This window comes from Heliangelus exortis, chromosome 2 (genome assembly GCF_036169615.1).
Source record: "Heliangelus exortis chromosome 2, bHelExo1.hap1, whole genome shotgun sequence".
NCBI lineage: Eukaryota > Metazoa > Chordata > Aves > Apodiformes > Trochilidae > Heliangelus > Heliangelus exortis.
The window spans coordinates 80,327,217-80,348,081 of NC_092423.1; the positions used below are offsets into that span (position 1 = coordinate 80,327,217).

Sequence of the window (20,865 nt, forward strand, 5' to 3'; positions counted from 1 at the left end):
GTCACCTTCCATTCTGCTTTATAGGGCTCCATAAACTGTCTCTATTGGTTCTATTAGAGCTATCTTGGTTTTCCCAGATTGTCACACTTGTAGAAAAACCAGTTCCACTGAGACCAGAGCCAGATTTTTTCTTCACACATTTCAAATTCAGTCTTCCTGCCAAAGCCTCAGAAGTGTTGTCTGAAGGTAGGAGAGTCCCCAGAAAGAATATTTTAAAGACGAGTGATTTATTTAAACTGACTGTAACAGCCCAGCAAAAACCCACCTTTGCAATCTGATCAAATTTGCCAAACAGCTCGTTCAGCATGTGCACCAATTCCCCTGGTGAGCAGTCACTGGCCAGGCGAGTGAATCCCACAATATCAGCATACAAGATGCTACAACAGAAATGAACAGAAACTTGGTCACCTTTTCCTTCTGCAGAACACAGATTTATCAATCAAGAGCAAAACCTGAAAGTAGGCATTCTGGATTTCACAGGTATGCCCCTATGCTAAATGGCCACTTCTAAATGTAGAGCAATAAATAGAACAAATAGCAATAAATAGACAGTAAATAGAGCAATAAATAGAACAAATAAATAGAGTAAATAGAATATAGGCAAGTCTACATTTACCTTTAGAGGTGTTATGTTTATATGTAATCTATACTTATTTTTACCTTCACAGGTATTACCTATACAGGAATACCTATATATATATAGGTACTTATAGGCATTCTATACCTGTATTTGCTACAGCATATTAAAAAAATACAAACTTTTTCCCTGCTCACAAATTGGTGATATAATAATGGCAATTATTTCAATAAACATGTTTGTTATCCAAAATTCCTTGATATTTTTCATTGCTGTAGGTCTTTTCTATCTCCATGTACCTGTCAATGATGTACAGCATGTAAGCCTTTCTTCACTTGTTAGTCAGGCTATTAAATTCCAGTTTAATTGCTAAAATATTCAAAACATACACTATGTTTCTATCCACCAAGAAAACTTGACAAAGTCATAGAATCAGTCAAGGAAAAGGTATTTGTGCTGGCAAATGAAAATAAACTTTCTCAATGCCTGCAATACTTGTTTTAAAAAATTGATTTCTAAGAATGCCATTCAAATTAACTTCTCCAAGAAAAAAATAAACAAAACAAAACAAAAATCAACAGGCAAAACTACTGGTAAAGATTAAAAGATATTTTAAATAAGTACGAACTATTTTTCTAACTTCTAGAAATTTATAATTAATAAATAATTAAATTTGTCAACTGAATATTTTATCTCAGGTATTGTGTACAATAAATACATGAAATAGCTGAGAAATATGTCCAGTTAAGAAAATTACAGTCAGAATAATATAACTGGCAAAAATTATATTTTTGACTGTACACCTGAAAGTGAGCTTTGGTACTTCAATCTGAAAAAAATCAAGAGATTATGAAGAAAGCCCGTTGATTCCTGACTTTTTCTTAAAACCCTCTTTTTATTATCAGTTTTTTTTTTCTCTTCTGGAGCACAGAATTATCAGCATTTGATCAAATTAATGGATACTAAATATTAAGACGTTCAAAACCATATTAGAACAACTATTTCCTTAACTGCAAAAAATTGAAAGTGTTTGTTGATAAGAGTTGTTAGTATATTTTATCACAGTACAATACCTTACATTGGTGTGCCTTTTGACATACAAATTGTGGAAGTTATTGGTGTTTTCCAGCTGGCCTGCCTTGGGACCTTGTAACCTCTGGATGATCTCTGCTTTCATTTCCATGGCAATGTGAGCAGGCAGTAAGGAAAGCAGAAGACGCTCCTAAAATTTAAAATCACATGTCCACACTTCTTTAAGAATGAAGTTAGCACAGAAGGAATATTGTGCAGAGCATATGCTATTGTCAACACCCTAGAACATTTTAATGTGACTTGCATTCAGGCATTTTCCTGGTATGGCCTCCAAAATCAATTTCTTCCTTGCAGACCTTGACAGAGATACACACACATTTCACAGTAATATTTAACTTCTTCAAGAAGAAGCTTAAGTTAACTCATCATCAGAAGTTATGTGCAGTAATCTATTCAACATGTGAGTAGATGCAAGAAATACAGATAGGCAAGGAAAGCAAAACCTTTAAGGACTGTTCAGAGGACTTTAGGGAAATGTTAGTCAATTCACACAAGAGTAGGCTAAGTAATTTACTTTTTTAAAAATGTACTTTACACACATTGAAATACATTTTTAAAGCATTTGAAATGCTCGGTCATAGTTCTAGCAGTTGTTTGAGTGGAAGCACAAAGATAAAACCAGGATACAGAACATACTGGAAACATTGGACTTTTCCAGACTATTTTCATATTTACTCTCCCCTTACTTTAATATGAGATCTGACAAACTTTTTTTTTTCTTAATATTACCTCAAAATTAAAATGAGTATTTTTTTCTTTTAAGTGCACATTTTCCCTTCTATTATCTTGGTCTTATACTCATGGTCTTCTTGTGAATCTCTCCTACATCAGTACAATACAATTTTGCCCATTTTGCCTGTGACAGCTTTTCACTGGGTTCCCACTTCTCTGGAAAACTAAACAAGAGAATAGCTAGAACTCTGTAAATAAAACCTTCCTTCTTTGATCATATTTTGTCTCACAATCAAACAAGAATCTCCCAGTTTTGCATAGCAAAGGGGCTAATGCTGGTCAAGCACAAAACCCAGAACCCTGAACCAGTGTGGAGGAGGAAGGCAGCCAAAAAGCCCATGACAAAGTCAGCAGAGAGAAACAGCAACAACCAGGAAAGACAACAACCTCACAATGTGAGTGACCTGCAGGTATTACTCATGGTGATGCACTCTCTTTGTTTCTCACTATGGTTTTGCAGAGTTTGCAGTTCTATTCATGAGGGTACCAGAAGAAGTGTAACCATTAATCCAATGCTCTGCCCGGGATAATTATTCCTGTTCAGGTCTAATTACCTTGAGCAGAACACGGCAACAACAGGGCTACAGACTCTCTGATACTTGCAGCTACTGTGGCCATCTATCTCTGTAATGTATAATGGAGACTTCCCATTCCCCATAGTATTTATGTACCTGCAAACATAACATTAACTTTAATGAGTCCCTATGAAACTGATCCTGCACACACTTTCTAAAAAAACCTCTGTTTTGATGAATCGAGACAGAATTTTGCTTTGTTACCAAATAAAATTGAACTTTTTTTTTTTTTTTTTTTTTTTTTTTTTTTTTTTTTTTTTTCTTTTTTTGTTCACATTGGTGAGATCTAAACATAATTTGATTCCTATATTTCTGGACTGCTCTTTGTTTTGCATGCTAAGGTATATCACTTAAAGAGTAAGACAAATTATGAAATAAATGGCCAAGGTGAAGAATATCTGTTGCTAGCCTGACTAAAGGAGACAAGAATAAAAGATGTACTGTTTTCCTCCTGCAAGGAACACAGATGTGACACATTGTAATTGAGAAGGATATATACAATTGACTTTTCATCAAAATGTTAATGTGGCTTTATTTCTGAGATGCAAGATTAATTTAGTACCTTTCAGCGTTTTAGAAAGTATACATCCAAGAGGCTGATGTATTTTCATTTCTAATGTAGTTCGCTGGTCCTTGGTGGAAGTATTTTGCTAACTTATAAAGAATGCCTGAAAAAAATGGATTTTTTTTTTCCCGAAAAAAAAACTCTTACAAGTTGTTCTTTCTTTAGCAGACAGTTGCTCTTTTGTGATGTACAGGACAGGTCATCACTTGTTAATAATTATCATTAAATACTTAAGAAATAGGTCAGTGCTATTAACTCCAATTTTACAACACTGTGCTCCTATTGTACCATGGCTAGTAAATGCAAGCTACCTCACTATCTTCCTATGACTCAGTTACAATTCCAGTGAGGCAGCCAATTAGCATCCAGGTTACTGCTTAAGTCTTTGAAGGCCAGAGAGGCTAGCAAAAGGTCAAATAGAAAAGCAAAAATTTTCAAGAAAGCAACAGAAAAAGTTTTTATAGGCAGCAGTGTAAAGTCAACTAAAAGCTAAAGAATCATAAGAGGAAAGCAAAAACAGAATGCCCTTATTTTTTAGAGAACAACAGGAGAGGTATTTCCCTTCCTTTTTCTCTCTAGGCAAGACCACTTAGCCATTCTGCTTAAATGTCCTAGTAAAGCTGTCATCACACCAGAACTTCCCTCCAAAGAGATGTTTTGTTTCCTCCATCTCTACTGGCCAAAAAGATGGTTCCAAACAGTCTTTAGAAAAGAAAAAAATTTTAGAAAACTTTAGAAAACTTCAACTGCAACTTTGCACACTGCAAAATACCCTGCCGTGCCCAGCTATACCTAAACACTTCAGTCATCTTCTCCACCATGCAGGCTGCAAGTGCTCACATCTCAGTTCTGAGGTTACCACTTCTGTGATATGTGTTATCAAGTCAAATGTTATATTTCACACAATCAAATAATAAGATGAATCTCAGTTAGTTCCAAAGATCGTGGTTGTGCTGGTCAGCTAGCCAAACACAAAATGGTTACAAATGCATTTTTCTCTCTGTTTCTGCTAAAAGATATGCCAAGAATGTGAGATCACCTCTTTCTTTGTTTGCCATCTCTGCTTGCTAACAAGAGCATAGCGGAATGATCAAAACCAATTACTAATCAGACTGTAGTGCCTGATGTTGTACACTGCAGTTTGTGGAGACTGGAACACTGTAAGGAGCATAGCAAATCCTGACTGATGTTTATCATGGCTTTTTATTCAAGAATACATTCTGTACTATTGTCTCAAAACCACAGATAATTTACACATCAAAACCTAGGTGAACAGGCATACAAAACACTGACTTTGAGACAAAATACTTGTCTGTTTGTAGAATCCACTCTGTAAGCAGAGCTGTAATCTGTAAGAAAAAAGCTGAAGAAATTCTAAAAGCAGCATTTAAAAGTCTTGAGAGTAATAATAACACTACCCCCTTTTGGTGAAATAGAAACTGCAGTGCTATAGCAATAGTGAAAATCTTCTCACAAATGTCTTTCCCTAAAATATTACTAACATGACCTGACAGCCAGTGCATGTCATTCATGCACACAGACTATTTCCTTAGTGTTGATGTTCTCTGGGACTATGCTTTCACTTCACACTCAGATTCTAAAGTCCTAGGGCTAAAAGACAGAGCACACAATCCATACTGAAGACAACATTATAACATCTTTCAATACCAGTGGGTTAATTGCTCATCTTAGAGCGTGTCCATCAGGATGCCAGGAGATGGCTAGCAAGTAACCATTCTCCCTGAATTCTTTATGGGTTTTCAGTTATATGTGTCAAATGTTTCTTGATTCCCTGTTCTCTAAAACTAACTCACACATTCGCATTGATTTACTTGTCAGAATTTTCCCCAAATTGAAGAGATTACTTTAGCAGTCATTGCCAGTTACTCATCACTCCCCTGAAGCCTGATAAAAGATTTTTGTTTAGCTAGAGTAAAAGATTGTAGGGCTGGGTTAGTTTTTGCAAGGTGACAATTGCATTTGCAGTACTTTGCACAATGGAGGTTACACCGCTGTTATGTAGTAGACAAGCAAACTGTCCTAAAATGCTTGGTAAATTACATTTTCTTAAGTGAGTATTTCACAAATCAAACTTTTCTTGGCCTGTGGCAATAATGATTTATTTATTTGCTCATCCCTGTTTTGTTAAGCAAAGTACCAGTTCTGATTTGCTCATTTGTAAAAGATGACACGACTATCAACTCTTCTCTTTACAGACACATAAATAATTCTAAGAGTTTATAGATTTAAAGGCCAAATACTTTTCCATCTACTCTGATCTCTTGAACAATATAGACAACAGAATGGCATAATGGAGAGAAAGGGCAGTCTGATAGTGTTCATTATGTTAAAACACCCAAGTCTCAGTGGGGAGAAACTATCCTCCAAGGCAATTCACAGATTTAAATATGGAACTCCTGTAGAGGGTGAGTGTCTTGCTTGCTCTCATCTACGGAAGGAACTGCAGATGCAGATTTTAGTCTTACTGGAAGAAACATTCATTTTTGTTGCTGAGATTCCTATGTTGAAGAAGGATGCAGAAAAACTACATATATGTAGACCAGTGAAGTGATATAGGGACATTTCTGTCCCTATAATCCCATACAGGATTTTTATCCCTTTCAGCGTAATTTAGGACACTGAATACTGAATTATATTTTTCTGTGGTCAGGGTTTTGTTGTAGATTCCTATGCCATGTATCATAATCTATTTATCAGGTTTCAGAAATCAAATAAATAAGTTCATCAGTAAGAGCCACAGAGGCAAATATCCTGTAGAATCCCAGAACCGTAAGGGTTGAAAGAGACCTCTGGAGATTTTCTGGTCTCTTCTGCCAGAGTAGGTTTACCTAGAGCAGATTGCACAAGATTGTGTCCAGGAGGGTTCTGAAGGTATTCAGAGATGGAGACCCCACTACCTCAATGGGCAGCCTGTTCCAGCGCCCCTTGTTCCATACACTCACCCAGCTTAGCAACAAAGTTTACAAATAAGTGCGGAAAAAATAAACTTTCACTCTTGAAATTTACCAAGAAATAACCTACAAGAAAGGAATCTTGTGATACCTGATCACACAATGAAAAATCAGTCGTGGCTGAGAGTGATCAACAGGGTACTTGTTTGACAAATTATGGTATGGTTCATTCAGACCTCATGCAAATTCTCTTAAATACATCTACTAGGATAAATGTCAATTTTTTTCTTAAATCTAACTTGGACTCCTAACTAGGAGGGGAGATGTTTTTTAAAAATCGGGCCCTATTATCCCTTTAAATTTAACCTATGTTAGTGGCCTCTGACAACCTAAGATCACTAAATTGCATTTTACTAATACACATAAAGTGTTATTCAGTCTTGATTATAGCATCATCAAGAGATGGAGAATTTCATCAAGTCCTTAGATGTTTGTGGTTAATTAGCTGAACTGTTAAAAACTGCTAAAAATGTTCTGCACATTCCTTACTTTGAAGTGTTAGTCCTGCTACCTCTTTCCAAGCTCAAGATTAATGTCTACAATCCTCTGTAAACACTAATCAGATAACAAAATTTTTGTTTTCATCAGGTAAATAGACTTAGCTCCATATATCTCCTGCTCCTAAGTATTTCCTACACTCTCTTTTCTAAACTCTCAATAACTTTCAAACACTTTATGAAAGTTCATATGATACAAATCCTAAAATTGTGCTCCAATAAACAAAGACACACAGACACATACCCTCCCGTCGTGTTCCTCTCAATACATCCATGACTTATATTGCACAAATTTCTGCTGTAATATCTCTGGAGATCCCTTTCTGCTATGTCTCCAAATATTTTTCAAACCTACAGCCTTACAGTTTTCTAGCTAGGACACATACTCTTTGTTTTAGAATTATTACTTTCCAGACAGTTCTTATAAAGGTTTACCTTGTCTTGATGAATATCACTTATAGAGCACTCTGCATTACTGTATTTATTATCAGATCAATATTTGACTTTTCTTCAAGAATGACTGCCTGTGATTGTCCTCATGGATCTCCTGGATCATTAATTAAAAAATACATAATAGCATACAGGACAAGAACTGGTTCTTGCAGATCTTGCAGAACATTACACACATGCCAAATCATAGAACATCCCTATCGACAATTATTTATAATTTCCCATTTCCATAATTTCCATAATAATTTCCAGTTACCCCACTCAAAATCCACTAGACTCTGCTCTTTTGATAGGGAGTAGTGTCAGTACTTTTAATCAGGATGCTAAGCATCATTGCATCAAATATATTACAGAAAACTACTGCTTTTGAAAAGTTACTTAACATAAACCAGTTCCTCATTAAAAACTTAGAAACATTTTCACAGAATTTGATTTTGTATTAAGTTACTAAGTATATCACAATTTCTTTCCAAACACAAAACCATCATAGCTGCATCTTTTATGTTATACTGATTATTTATACTCTTCCCACCAAGTGGCAGCCCCTTCATTTTTAAGAGTGGCCTTTTTTTTCCTGCAGTACTTCCAAAATGCTGTCATCAGCCTTGACAAAAACAGGTAAGGATCTTTTCTAACAGCCAGAAGTTTCCTACATATCTCAACTTTAGACATATTGAACCAATTATTTTACATACTTAGTTGCTGTTTTTGCTATCACTTATGGTTAGTATGGCCTTTATGCCATAGTTGATATCCTTTCTGATGACAGAATGATGAACCCTCATCTGTTCATTAACAGCCCCAAAAGGGCTTCCCATTGCTAGCAACATTTAAACAATCATCTATGCTTCTTGTTCCTTTTCCTGTGCAAAATGATTGTTTTTCCAACTCCTCCACACACAGCGGCACATGACTTTGTAGCTTCATGATCCTGTAGGTGAAATTTCAAGGCTGACAACACCAGGAAACAACATCAAAGCCAGAAAATCAATACACACAAGCAGAATCAGAGCATCAGCCTCTCAGTCCTTGATGCTTCACCTGCCTCAGGACAGGAAGTCCTCACGATGTTGTTTTTGGAAGAGAAGCCACAGGTGTCTGGGAGCAGCATGAGACAGTTTATCCAGCCAGAAAGGGATCCCCAAGTAGGTGCTGCCAGGGGCAAGCATCCAGCCCCACAGACCTGGTGAGTGGAGAAGACCCAGGGTGGTCCTGGCCAAGATTCCAAGTCACCAGCCCAGCTCATGATAATGAGACACATTCACAGGGGAGCCAGGAGACCCTGCCAGTCCAGGGTGAGGTTCAGAGATTTCAGGGAAGTCAGTCACAGGTCAGGGACAGGGTACCAGGGATGTATCCAGGGGCTGATGGCCAGGCACAGGCATGGTGGCCTCAGCAGCTGAGGCCAGTCCAAATGGCAGAGCCACAGCTGAAAATCAGCTCTCACCAGAGAAGCTGGATGGGGATCTGCTCCTTGCAGTGCTGCCTGGGAGGGGCTGCCCTCCCTGCACTGGTCCCTAGCTCCAACCAAGCCTCCAGGAGGGGTCAATGATGTGGCCTTGAAATCATTCTGCAATGGCAAAACATCTGTGGCATGACTTGCTAACTTAGCAAGAATGATAAAAGCCACCCAGGCTTTTGGCAGAAATACACATATTGGTTTTCAGGCTAAATGTGCACCAGTCTGCACCAGTCTGCCCAGCTCATTTGCTGCTGAAGCTAACATCTAGCTGGTCACCTTCATCTTGGAAAAACACTAAAGCTTCCTGGAAGCACCGCTTTGCTGCAATTTTGGTGTATGGGCCTGAAATATTGTTTAAAATCACAGGCTCACCACATATTTGGCAAACACAAATTCTTACAAGGAACTTAGGGGATGTTTAATGTTTTCGCATAGATTACATTTTACATATGCAGGCTGTCATTTAATATTTTGATGAGGAGAGTTTTATGTTATTTTTTCACTACGGTTTTTCACAAAACCATACACAGCTCTTTCTTCATGTCTTTTCCTTCTTCTAAATGATCTGTGGGACATGTCAGGGAAGTTATTCCAGTAGAGCTTGAAAGGTATCTGTGACGCCCTTTCTCCAAAGACAAAGGTTACTTGTTCAGCTGCCGAGTTTCAAGTCAAGACTTGTGGTTGAAAGCATCAAATCCAAAGCAAAACCAAGGGCTTTTCTAAGCCACAGCACTGCACATAAATTAAAGGATCATGTCAGAAGCACCTTGACAGCACAGCTTCTCTGTGCTCTTCTAGTTAGCCTAAAACTGGCTGTTTTTTTGTCAGACTTTGCTCATGCTTTATCTGTCTGCTTACAGCATACCAACTAAGCATAAAGAGATGGATTTTTTTCTGTATTTCACTGGTAATTTTCCTGTATTTTAACACATACCATACAGATACCACACATTTGTGTGATCAAATCACAAACACTTCAAAGTGTATCAGAGCATTCAGAAGCAGGGCAAGACAACAATAAAAATAAATCAAAACTCTCAATCTCTGCTCTGGCTTAGGCAAGATCAGAGGTAGGCAACTACAGGTTTAGCCCACATAACAGACTTTTTAAATGGAGAGAGAAGTTTATTCGAGCAGAAGTTAATTCAAGAAATTTATTTCATCCATATATAAATGAAAAGTGAACCTATAATAAAGGTCTGTCCTACTTCTGAAGCAGCAATGATAAATTTTAATGATGGAAGCTGTATATTTTAATAACTTCTTCTCTGAGCAGCAATAAGCATCACTATTCACTCAGTAGCTCACTTCCTAGCCTTGAAGACAGATGAAGCTGACTCAACCTAGGTAAAAATCAAAGCACAGGCAGGTGTCTGGAGGGTAAATGCTGTTACTGTATTCATAAGCAGACTGTTTTTTTCCTTGCAATAAATTTCCTTATTTAGACCTTTTATTGGTCTAAATAAAATGGAACCTGAATAATTTGCATTATATCTCTATTTTGGGAATGAAAGTTTCTCTTCTGCTTATTTGCATAATTTGTATCTTGTAGAAACCTCTTCATTGTTCTTTAGTGATTATATTCACTAACTACCAACTACAGAAAGTTTTAAGTGAAAAAATTTGCTGCAACTGGAAAACTCTGAAGAGTTTTGAAAACCAGTTCTCTTTATTTGGAGGAACTTGGTCAGCAAAAAGCAATAACATACTGTATGGCAGATACATAATATTCTATTAATGAACACTTATTATTAGGCATAACTTCACAAAACAAAATTTAGCATAAATCATATAGCAAAGGTTAAAGCTTTCAGAATTACCTTGCTTTTATTTTCTAAAACTCCTAAACAATATTTTCCATGTTACCCTATATACAATTTCCAGTGTTTTCCATGGTAGGTTTAGGCATATAAGGATGCAGATAGAAATTCAATCTTAATCCACAGAAAGGTTTGGGGTGGTAACTACCAGACTTTCAAGTTCCTTGTCACCTAGGGAAAGCAGATACCAAGAGGTCAAGCACTAAGATTGTCTGTGCAATGCAGAGAGAAAATCAGAATCCTAAAACTATGACCAAGAAAAATTAGAGCTGAATGGGGAGGCCACTTAAGTAGGAAACCCCCAGAAAAAGTTTGATTCTGTATGCAGAGCCACCAGGTGGTTAGCTCCACCCTGCAAGAAGGCACCTTATTTTGCTCAGGACTCTGTTGTGGGCAAAACAGTCTAGAGTCAGGGAATTTTAATGGAATTATTTATTGTAAACAAAAACAAGCCTCTCACTGCTGATGTCAGTTTTGAAAAAAAGAAAAAAATAAGAAAATACACACTGAGAAATCTATCCTCCACACTGCCCAATCCCCATTTTCCTTATTTTTTTTATGGATTATACTCAGTCCATCAAGATGCCTGTGATGAGAGAGGTGGTGTAGGTGATATATATGATTTTCTGCCACTCTGCTTGACCATTTCTGCTGCTCTATGCTTAGTGGTTTCTGCTGCCCTTCTCCACATTGTCCTGCCTCTAGCCTGGAACACTGATGGGCTGCAGAACCTTTAGGTGTGTCCCTGCTCCAAAGCAGGTTGTCCACGGGCCACAAGGTGTAGGCACTCTCTTTTGATGCAGTATCTTCCATATCCAGCAGATTGTTTCCATCTTCCCAAGAGCTGCCTGTTTTTTTCTGAACCCTGTCTAGGCAGGGGCACTGTGGGCCTCTGATTAGATTACATTTTGATGCTCCATGGGTAAGCTTTTGTACACAAAGCATTTTTTTTCCCCATGGTTGTTTTCATGTGCCCCAGCATAGGCTAGAGGCAGTTTTTATGTCTCAACAGGAGACCTAGGAGTTAGACAATTCAGTCAATCTTCAAAACATTCCTCTGCCAACAGAGACCTCATCTCTCTGTCCCAAAGGAAAAATGCTTATCAGTAAGTATGAAGTTATTTTGGATGTAGAGCTCTAGCATTCATTCTTTCAGGTGAAGCTAATCCACTCCAAAATTAAACAATTTAGCAATCACTGAGGCATGCACTAGATTTTCTTTCTCAGCAACACTCCAGGTGAATTATCTCATCCCCAGGCTCCTGCACAAGGGCTTCTGAGCTCACCCCTTCAGTCTCATAGGAGGCACAATCCAGGATTAGGGACGAGGTCCAGACTCTTGCTATCTAAAAGACTCACATCTTGAGGGAGTTATATAACTCTAATTCTTACCAACTGCATGTTTTATTTCTTTTCTTTCAGCATCTCAGTTTATACTCTGATGCTAGCACATTTGAACACATGAATATGAATTAAATATTCTATAAAAACAAATGCCAAAGCTACAGTTGATTGATTTTGACAGCATTATTTTTAATGGTAAGTATGACATAGATGAATTAAGTCTATTCTATGAGTACTGCACTTAAATAGATTCCAAGTTTTTGATAAATTTGAAATGGTATGTGACTTCTTTACCTAAAAACCTTTTTTATAGTTTCCAGCCTACATCCTCACTATACTCCATGCCTTCATTTAATTTGACGAATTCTGAAACTCCACATTTTAAATATGAATGAACACATCTATCCATCACAAAAAACATGATGAGGATTGTGTTGCTGTTCCAAGAGATAAAGTTGAAGGAAACTAGAAGGCGATTTTGAAGACACACCCTTTTCTGAATATATATAATAACTGATGAAATATCACCATGTCATTCATGTCATCATCTTCTGCATTCTTCAGATGCTGGTTTCTAGTATCTAACAGCAGCACACTGAAAGGGTGACTCCCTTGATGTACTGTTGCCATTCAAGTGGTACAGAAACCCAACAGCTTTGTAATACAGTACTACTATGTTTCTGATGCCAGTGCAGAAGAAGGGAGTAAAGAGTAAAGAGCAAGAACCCAGGAAGAACTGGGAATCATGTTTCTTCAGTGTACTATAGGAGATATTAAGGGTAATTGTCTGTAGCAGCTAACCAGATTCAAAATACCTTCAATAAACTAATTTTTTTTTTTAATGGCCAAAAAGAAACCATGAAGCTATAACAAAAGCTGGGGGAGAAGAGCTACACTGCAAGATGGAGCAGTATAATTGTTATTTTCAAACAGTAGCCAGAAATATTTTTATAAAAAAGGAAAATGCCTGCTGTTATTTTGAAATTAACAATTGGCCCTACCCTCAATATCCATGTTATTCCATAAACAAACATATCTGGTTACAGTAAAGCAAGAAGAAAACCCCAGCAAACCTGCACCTGATGAATTCCAGTAAAATTACTCTTTCAGTATTCCTTTCATCTTCTATAAATGTACATAAACTACCATCTGTATACTTGCATACTCAGGCTTTATTTTATACATGAATAGAGATCTAAAAATATCTTACATAACAAATCAAGTTTATTTACAGATTTACTTTGAGTAGCATAAAGCTCACTGTAAAAGCTGACAAATCACCACACTACGGTGCACTGTGCAATGCTAAAGCACTTCTGCGAATAATACTCCCCAGATTGGTGGAACATTTTCCAACACCAAATTATTGCTTCTGAGACTTGGGTTTTAGAGTTGTTCAGCAACTTCCACTATAATTTTTGCTTTTTGGAGCAATGCAGAATGCAAACAGAGCATAAAAGAAAATTCAAGAGAGATAAGTGGGGTATTTTTTTAAAAAAAAACATTAAAAAGTATTCTTAACCATGACAACTGATCAAATAAAAATATTTGATCATGCAAAGAAATTTTTCCTGTCCCATGACTGCTTACTTCCTTCAAGACCCTTTTGTGAGGAAGTTTGCCTTCCAGAAATCCACCCAACCCATACCAGGTGGATCATTTGCACTCACAGGAGCACTTAAACCTTCAGGAAATTCTTAAGTTTTTTCTCTACAAAAACTGTCTTGACTCTTCTTCCTTAACTCACCCTCACCCAAAAGTTCACTGATGTTACACTGTACTCCCACTAATAGTTCCACAACAGAAAAAGAGTTTCTAAGACTGTAGTCCTCTTGTCTCTTGGAGCTCTGCCAAACCTGGCACCACAGTTTCCTCCCTTCTCTCCTGAAATATGAGCACAACTCCTGGTGCGAGACTCTGCACGAGAGGTAGCAGCAGCTTTCAGCTGGTTCATTTCTAAGTTTCCTTAGATCCCTCTGCCGAATACACAGATATGAGGATTTATTACTGCTTATTTTATTTAGTCTGTCTATTCCTTGACCTCTCCTCCTCACACTTCACCTTGAGATAAATGCTGTTATGAGTAATCCATCAATGTAGGAAACTCCTTTTTTTCCACAATGAATGCAGAAGCATTAAAAAAAATATTCAATAGATCTTCTATGGGGAATCAAATGGCATAGTTCCTCCATACCAGCTTTGAAAAAGACAGATCAGTTCATTACTGCACAGTTAAAAAACTACATTGTTTCTTTCTGATTGTTGTTAAATTTACAGTAACATTTTTAATTTCAAGGCTAATTTAAATTGCCAAAAAGATAATTTTTTTTCTGTATCCCCTTTCATCTAAGCAAAATTTCTGATGCTCTTGCAGTTATCTAAAATTACTCTATTACCAATTTGCATTCATGATAACAAGGTATTGAATATTGAGAATGGATTAAACTAATGCCCTTCCATTCCTTTCTTTTTTCTCTTTCTTTATTCTTGCAATTGAGAACAACTACCTGGTTTAGAATCAATTAAATTAATACTTTCCTTTCAGTGGTGGAGGAAAAATAGCTTTCTTATGATTGATTTTTAACATTTTAACTTTCTTCCAATATAACTAAGGAGACAAGTTAGTCTAGTCCTTTAAAACTTTTACTATTTCTTTTTATATGCACTTACACTCTGTATCAACAGCTACTGGAATTAATCTGAGAGGGTAATATAAGTGTGTTTAAGGCATGACTAGAAATACCTTTCTGAACAGGTCCCTAACTTTGTTTTATTTGTGATCTATAAAATTGAGTATTGTATCCCATTTTACAAGTTTAGAGGGCACAGATGTGGCAAAACACCTTAAATTTGTATTTTTTAGACTTTTTAAAGCTGCAGTTGTTTTAAAGCTGAGAATCTATATAATGAAATCAAAACGAAATCAAAACACAAATTACCAAAACACCGTAGCTCTACAGCTGAAAAGCTAAAATTTTCAGCATTTTCTGAATGAAGAAGTCTTATGACCTGCCTAAGCATTGCCCTTCACAGAGGTATGGGGCACAAGACAGATGTGACACTGTCACGATGGGGAGAGAATGACAACACTGCACCAGTTACAAATTCCAGAAAGCAAGGGGGACAGTGGGGTTACAGCAGCCCTTACAAGGTGATTTCCTAATTAGCTCAACAGGGCATCTTTCACTCAGGGTTAAATGAGCTTGCATTCATCTTAACACAGGCAGTGACTCAGAAGTAGCTGTCTCTGCACTCACCCTGCAGCTGACGCCAGAATATTCCCAGTGCCAGATGTACCTCACAAAACAAAAATCTCTTTAAAAGGCAATTTGATTTTTTTTTTAATATGTGGGGCTTTCAGACTGAGAAACTGATTCATTTATTAAGGCTGGGCTAAGCACTTGACCAACTCAAGCACATGTTTCCACGGAATTAAAATTTTTCATCATGACATGTCGTGTCATATCAGTGATTACTTCTTAAAAATGTCTCTTATTACCTACCCATATTAACAGTTTGAAATGCCAGCATCATTTGAGATAAACCTCTGTACTGGAGAACTGTAAGTAACTTTGTGTATTTCAGAAATAATAAACTTGCCACCTAATGTGAGATTTTTCAGTTACACTGTCCACTGTTTCCTCCTTGGTGAGGTGGTGTCTCATTGCAGACAAATGACTAGTTGTTCTGATATTTTTAGGGGAAAGAGTTTAATTTATGGAAGAAAGTTTCGGGTATTATGTCTGGAAAGGAAGGAAAGCAGTGAGTCACTCCTAAAAGGTGACAGTGGTAAGTAGAGTCTATGCTTACGCTTAGGAAAAGGCAGGAGTTTTGGCACTGGTTTTCTCTTTGAATGTAGCAGCAATGCAGCTTTACTTCAACTGCAAGAAATGAGATACACTGGACAAAGACAGTAACTGAACAATTGTATCAAATTTTCCTGAGCATTAAAGAAGCCAAACCTGCTTGAAAATTTCTGTTTCATGGTAAACCTTTTAATGAATTCAGCTCTCAGAAGAGAAGGTGGAAGAACGCCCTTTGAAGAAGGGATATGAGGACAAAGAGGTTATTCAAGCTGAGAGGAGGAGGGTGCAGGAATGAGTCCAAGAAGCTAGTTGGGAGATGCCTAGGCAGCTACTTTCATGGACTAAATGGCTGTCCCTTCCTAGGCACAGCAAAGGTACCCAGGCCATACCAGCAACAGCTTTTCCACACCAGGAAATGAAGCCTGCTGTGTGTGCACATTATGACTTTTTCCACTTTCCTCCCACACCACAGCTGTTTAGTAGGATGTAAAGAAAGTTTTCTGTATGTCTTACAGGCATTTTCAGTAAGGTTTAAATATGTTAACATATTTTAAAATCTAAGAAGTACCACAAAACTAGACCAATTCATGATCAACTCGAAGCTTTCTGATCTTTTACAATGCTGTCAGGATCAGTGATTTTCAAGGCATATGGTGATAACTGTAGAGGACAAAAGTCTTTTGGTGCACGCTCTTAGGGCTTTCTCGGTTTTAAGTGATGTTCATGAAGAGGACCACATTTTAATGATATTTAGGAGGTTAAAAGGATATTTAATGTCTTGAAAACTTCCGATCTATTTTCAGTAGTGGCACATAGTGTGGCCAATCCTTCAGCTCCCTCTGTCTCTTACAAGTTCATCCTGTCTCTCATGGCTGTCCACTGTCCACAGTTTTTCTAGTTGTCCTGCCTCATTACTTGTGTAAGATCCCCAAAGGGATGAAGTCCTTATACTTTTCCATAATATTGGATTTTTTAATCTTGTCACTGAGACTCTGAACGCTTTTACTCCTACTAGTATGGAAAACAATAGCATGCTTTTTCTGAAAATCACTGTGGATCATCACTATGACTAACAGACACTTATCACATGACTTCCACATTTTTATCATAATCTAGAAAAGACACTTTCTTCATCAAAATGGATGGCTATATTCATAACATACACTTTTCATTTTTCCCCAAGTTTCAACAAGCAGCAAGCTGACCCGATTCTTTTTTTTTTTTTTTTTTTAGTACAGTCCTGGCAGTAGATCATAAATTTTGCAGATCTTACAACCTCCTGCATTTTAAGGCATCCCAAACCTGTGGTTCTACTTATCTGTCATCAAGTTTTCCTGAGATTCACCTACTACATCCATGTTTACATTCCAGACGTATTACACTATGATGCTGCCATTTCCTTTTTTCTGAAGTGCATTTACATTCATACTGTTCACACCTGTCAACAAATTCACCTTTGGCCAGTGATGTCTTTAAAATGCTAATCTAGTCTATGTTATGTAACAACACACTTATGTCTTTCACAGGCTGGATAATAATTTTAACTGAATGAAAAAATTTAGGAAGAACCTGTGGTGCAATGATTTGTGTAAGTTAGAGTCCATCTATTTATAGCATGACATAGCTATTTAATGACAGTCTGTTGGCATAATTGAGAATCCTTGCACAGAGCTTGGACAAAAACACAACAACAATATAATTGCATTTTATATGCAAAAATTAATGAGTCTTCAGCTAACAGCAATATGTTATTCATATGCTACTGATTCTAAATTGGGTTATGACATACCATTTGTTCCTCAAACGCATTGAAGATGCATGCATTAATTTACAAGAGCTCTAGAAAATGCATATGGAGAAGAAAAATTAGCTCTACAGTTTACCCAAAATTAGAAAAATGGGGGAAAAGCTTATCACAGGACATCCACAAGATAACCAATCAGCTCTCAATAGAAAGATATGCCTTAATACAGTAACAAAAAATTACATCTACAAGAAAGATTTAACATTAAAAAATGGCATTAAAAAAAGCCTGTGATTTAAAAAAAATGTTATTAGAGTAATAAAAAACCCAGACATCCTTGGACATACTTGCAGAGTACTTGCATGTCACAGTAACAGTCCCAGGCACATTAATCCTTCCATCTTCTATTTTTATAACTCCTACAGCAAGCTGAACATTTTTCCTTATGGTACGAGAAAGCAAATGTTCTTTCTTAATGTATGATGACCATGCAAGGATGTATTTTGAAATAGCCTGGAAGAATATATTAAAATGAAGGAAGACTACCATTGCAACTATTTTTTGGAAATATGGAAAGAAAATTGAGTGGTTATTAATTTAAAATTCCATTCTTCACAGATTTTTTCCAGCAATCTCTACATTGTAAAAGCAGAGACAAGGAGTCACTCATCTGGAGTAAACCTCCTTCCTGTCATTATGTTTTTAAAGAGTGTTGTCAGTGTGGATCATATTACAGCTGCACATAATCCATGTGAGCACTAGGCCTTTTTTTTTAATTAATGAAAAGAAAAAAAAATGTAACCCAGTTGTTACAGCATATCAGCCCTCAGCTGTTTGAAGGCTCCCTTCAGTGCTGTAAAGGGCATTCTTAAAGGTACCTGTGACAGTCTGACTCACGCACAAGATCAGATGTGACCTATAAAGCAAAGGAAATTTAACAAAGCCAAGTTATATCTTGATTTTCCTTCAATATTCTCACATTTGAAAGATCGCAGTAGCCAGTCCAGCTTGGAGAAGGGAAGGCAGGCAGGTGTCAAGATCTACTCTAGCTAGCACATTGCTGAAGGGTCACCTATGTGACTGGAGAAAGGCAGACTTCCAAAGCTAACATTCTTTCCAAACACAAGAAATAGAGAAGACCATAAAAGAAAAATGTTCTGCTGAAGCAACTTTCTCTGAGCAACAGAAATAAAGGATTTTTGTTATAAGGGAGTTTGACTGGAAAGAAGTGGAAAGCTAAGATGCACTGCAGAAAAGCAGCCAAAAAACGAGGTAAATTCTTTCATTCCTACCACCAAGAGGAAGTCTGGGAAGATGTGAAACTATTAATTCTGGGCTACGAATCAAAGAAGTTGATACAAATTAATGTTGCAGTAGATTTTTTTTTAGAGTGAAGTGAAAGCATGAACAGGGGCAATTATTCATAATAACTAGGAGAAAGAAGGACTTTGAAAAGCTGTAGAAAGGTCTAAAACCCACGGATTCCATGGTTTCACAGGACATCCAACACAGACTACCCACCAGGTGTCACCAAGAGCTCCCATCCAGTGTCCCCCACCACTTCCAGCCAATATGGTCCCCACTTTTCTTCTGTGAGACCTGTGTCTGCATTGGGTGTGGGCGGTAGGATTTTGGTAGGAAAGGAGCTGCAGAGGTGGCCTCTGTGAGAAGGGGTCAGTGGCTTTGCCACCCATCCACCCGCTGCAGAACACAGCTGAGCCCATCAGCAAAGCTGAGGGTGTGTCTGGGAGAGAGGGTAAGGAAGGGCAGGAAAAGCTGGACAGGGAGAGGAGAAGGGAAGAAAAGGAATGAGACTCAGCAGAGGGAATGCCAAAGTCAGAGGAGGAGCTCCATGCTGGAGCAGAGGAAAACCATGAGAAGGAAGGAGCAGTGGTAGGGAGTAGCTGCTATGGCTGCCATGCTGCTTGAGTGGAGGTAGAGGAGTTGGGAGTGAAGGGGAGCCTGGGAAAGGAGGGAGAAAAAGTGTGGCTGTAGGATCGACTGGTTTTGCTTCTCACTACATGAAGCTATTTTTCTGGCAAGATACTAAGTTTTACTAAATTTATTAAGAGATTTGTTGTCCCAAAGCTGAGTCTGTTTTGCTCATGCTGGCAACTGGGAAAGGATTTCTCTGTCTTTGTCTTGATCCCTGAGCTTTCTCATCTTTTATTTTCCCTGCTTTCTCCCCTTTTCTTGCTGGGGTTGGGGAGGAGTGAGTGGAGGGCTGGGGCTGGGGGTATTTGACTGTGGGCCGTGGCTTACCCACCACAATATGGTGGCTTACTCACTGCTTTCTAAATACTAAAGGAATCTTTCTGTGCCGTGCTGCAAAAATCTTTGGGCTTGTCAGTCATCATTAAAACCTAAACATTAATTATGCTGTGTAAAGTCATCAATAGAGTCATTTTCCATTATATGCTAAAAGCAGACTATTTAAAAATGCTATAGAGGTGCTATAGGTACTGTCTCACTGCTTAATTAATCATATTTGATGACTTAGAATTAGAAAGCTGATAACTGCTGGATATAAAAAAATCCAATGACACTTGCAAGGAAGAATCCATTTTAAAATAGACACAGTAGTCTGGCCTTCAGACTGTTAGAGAGCAACTTCAGTGGGCATCATGTAAAACTGTGAAGGCAATGACTAAAACAAATGAAAGAAATTTCTTTTTTCACACCATATGCAGTTCAGCTGAAAAAAATGTGCCAAAGGGCTTGTGAATGTAAAAAATTAACGACTTACTCAAAAAAAGAGCAGAAAAATTCACAGGTGGAACTTTGGCAAGCAGTTTTAAATGAAAAAACAGAAATTCTGGTTCATTAAGTAGCTCAGCCACAGGTGTCTTTTTGCTCAGATTATTAGGAAAGTATCACTATATACATAAAATTAACTTTTTCACAGGTATAAGTTACTGGCTAGCAAAAAAATATTAGGCTATTTGGTTATTTCCTTTGCCTCAGAGTGTCATGTTTGCATGATTTCTATTTCTAGCAATCTCTTTTATTCTGCTTTTAAAAAATTTTCTCTAGGTCTATTTAGAATATTTTAAATGTATTTGTCCTCTGAACCTCTCATACAGTGGTTTAAATAGTCTCCACGTGTCCTTCCCACCTTTTCAGATTTCTAGTTATTTCCTAAATGCATTTTCATTTTCCTGATTTTTGTGCAGGTTTTGTTTTTTTTTTTTTTTTAAAGGTAACATTATTTTCATGCCCTTGTTGGGTT

General features: G+C 37.4%; 1 protein-coding gene across 1 annotated transcript in view; it reads right to left on the reverse strand.

Moving 5' to 3' along the window:
* Window positions 1-20,865, reverse strand: part of ADCY2 (adenylate cyclase 2) — a 210,176-nt gene that overhangs the window by 75,597 nt on the left and 113,714 nt on the right. Inside the window, exons 5-6 of the mRNA XM_071736713.1 lie at window positions 1,651-1,799; window positions 266-377 (exon numbers count right to left, since the gene is read on the reverse strand). Coding sequence (XP_071592814.1) covers window positions 266-377; window positions 1,651-1,799 — 261 coding nt within the window. The remainder of the gene's footprint in view (window positions 1-265; window positions 378-1,650; window positions 1,800-20,865) is intronic.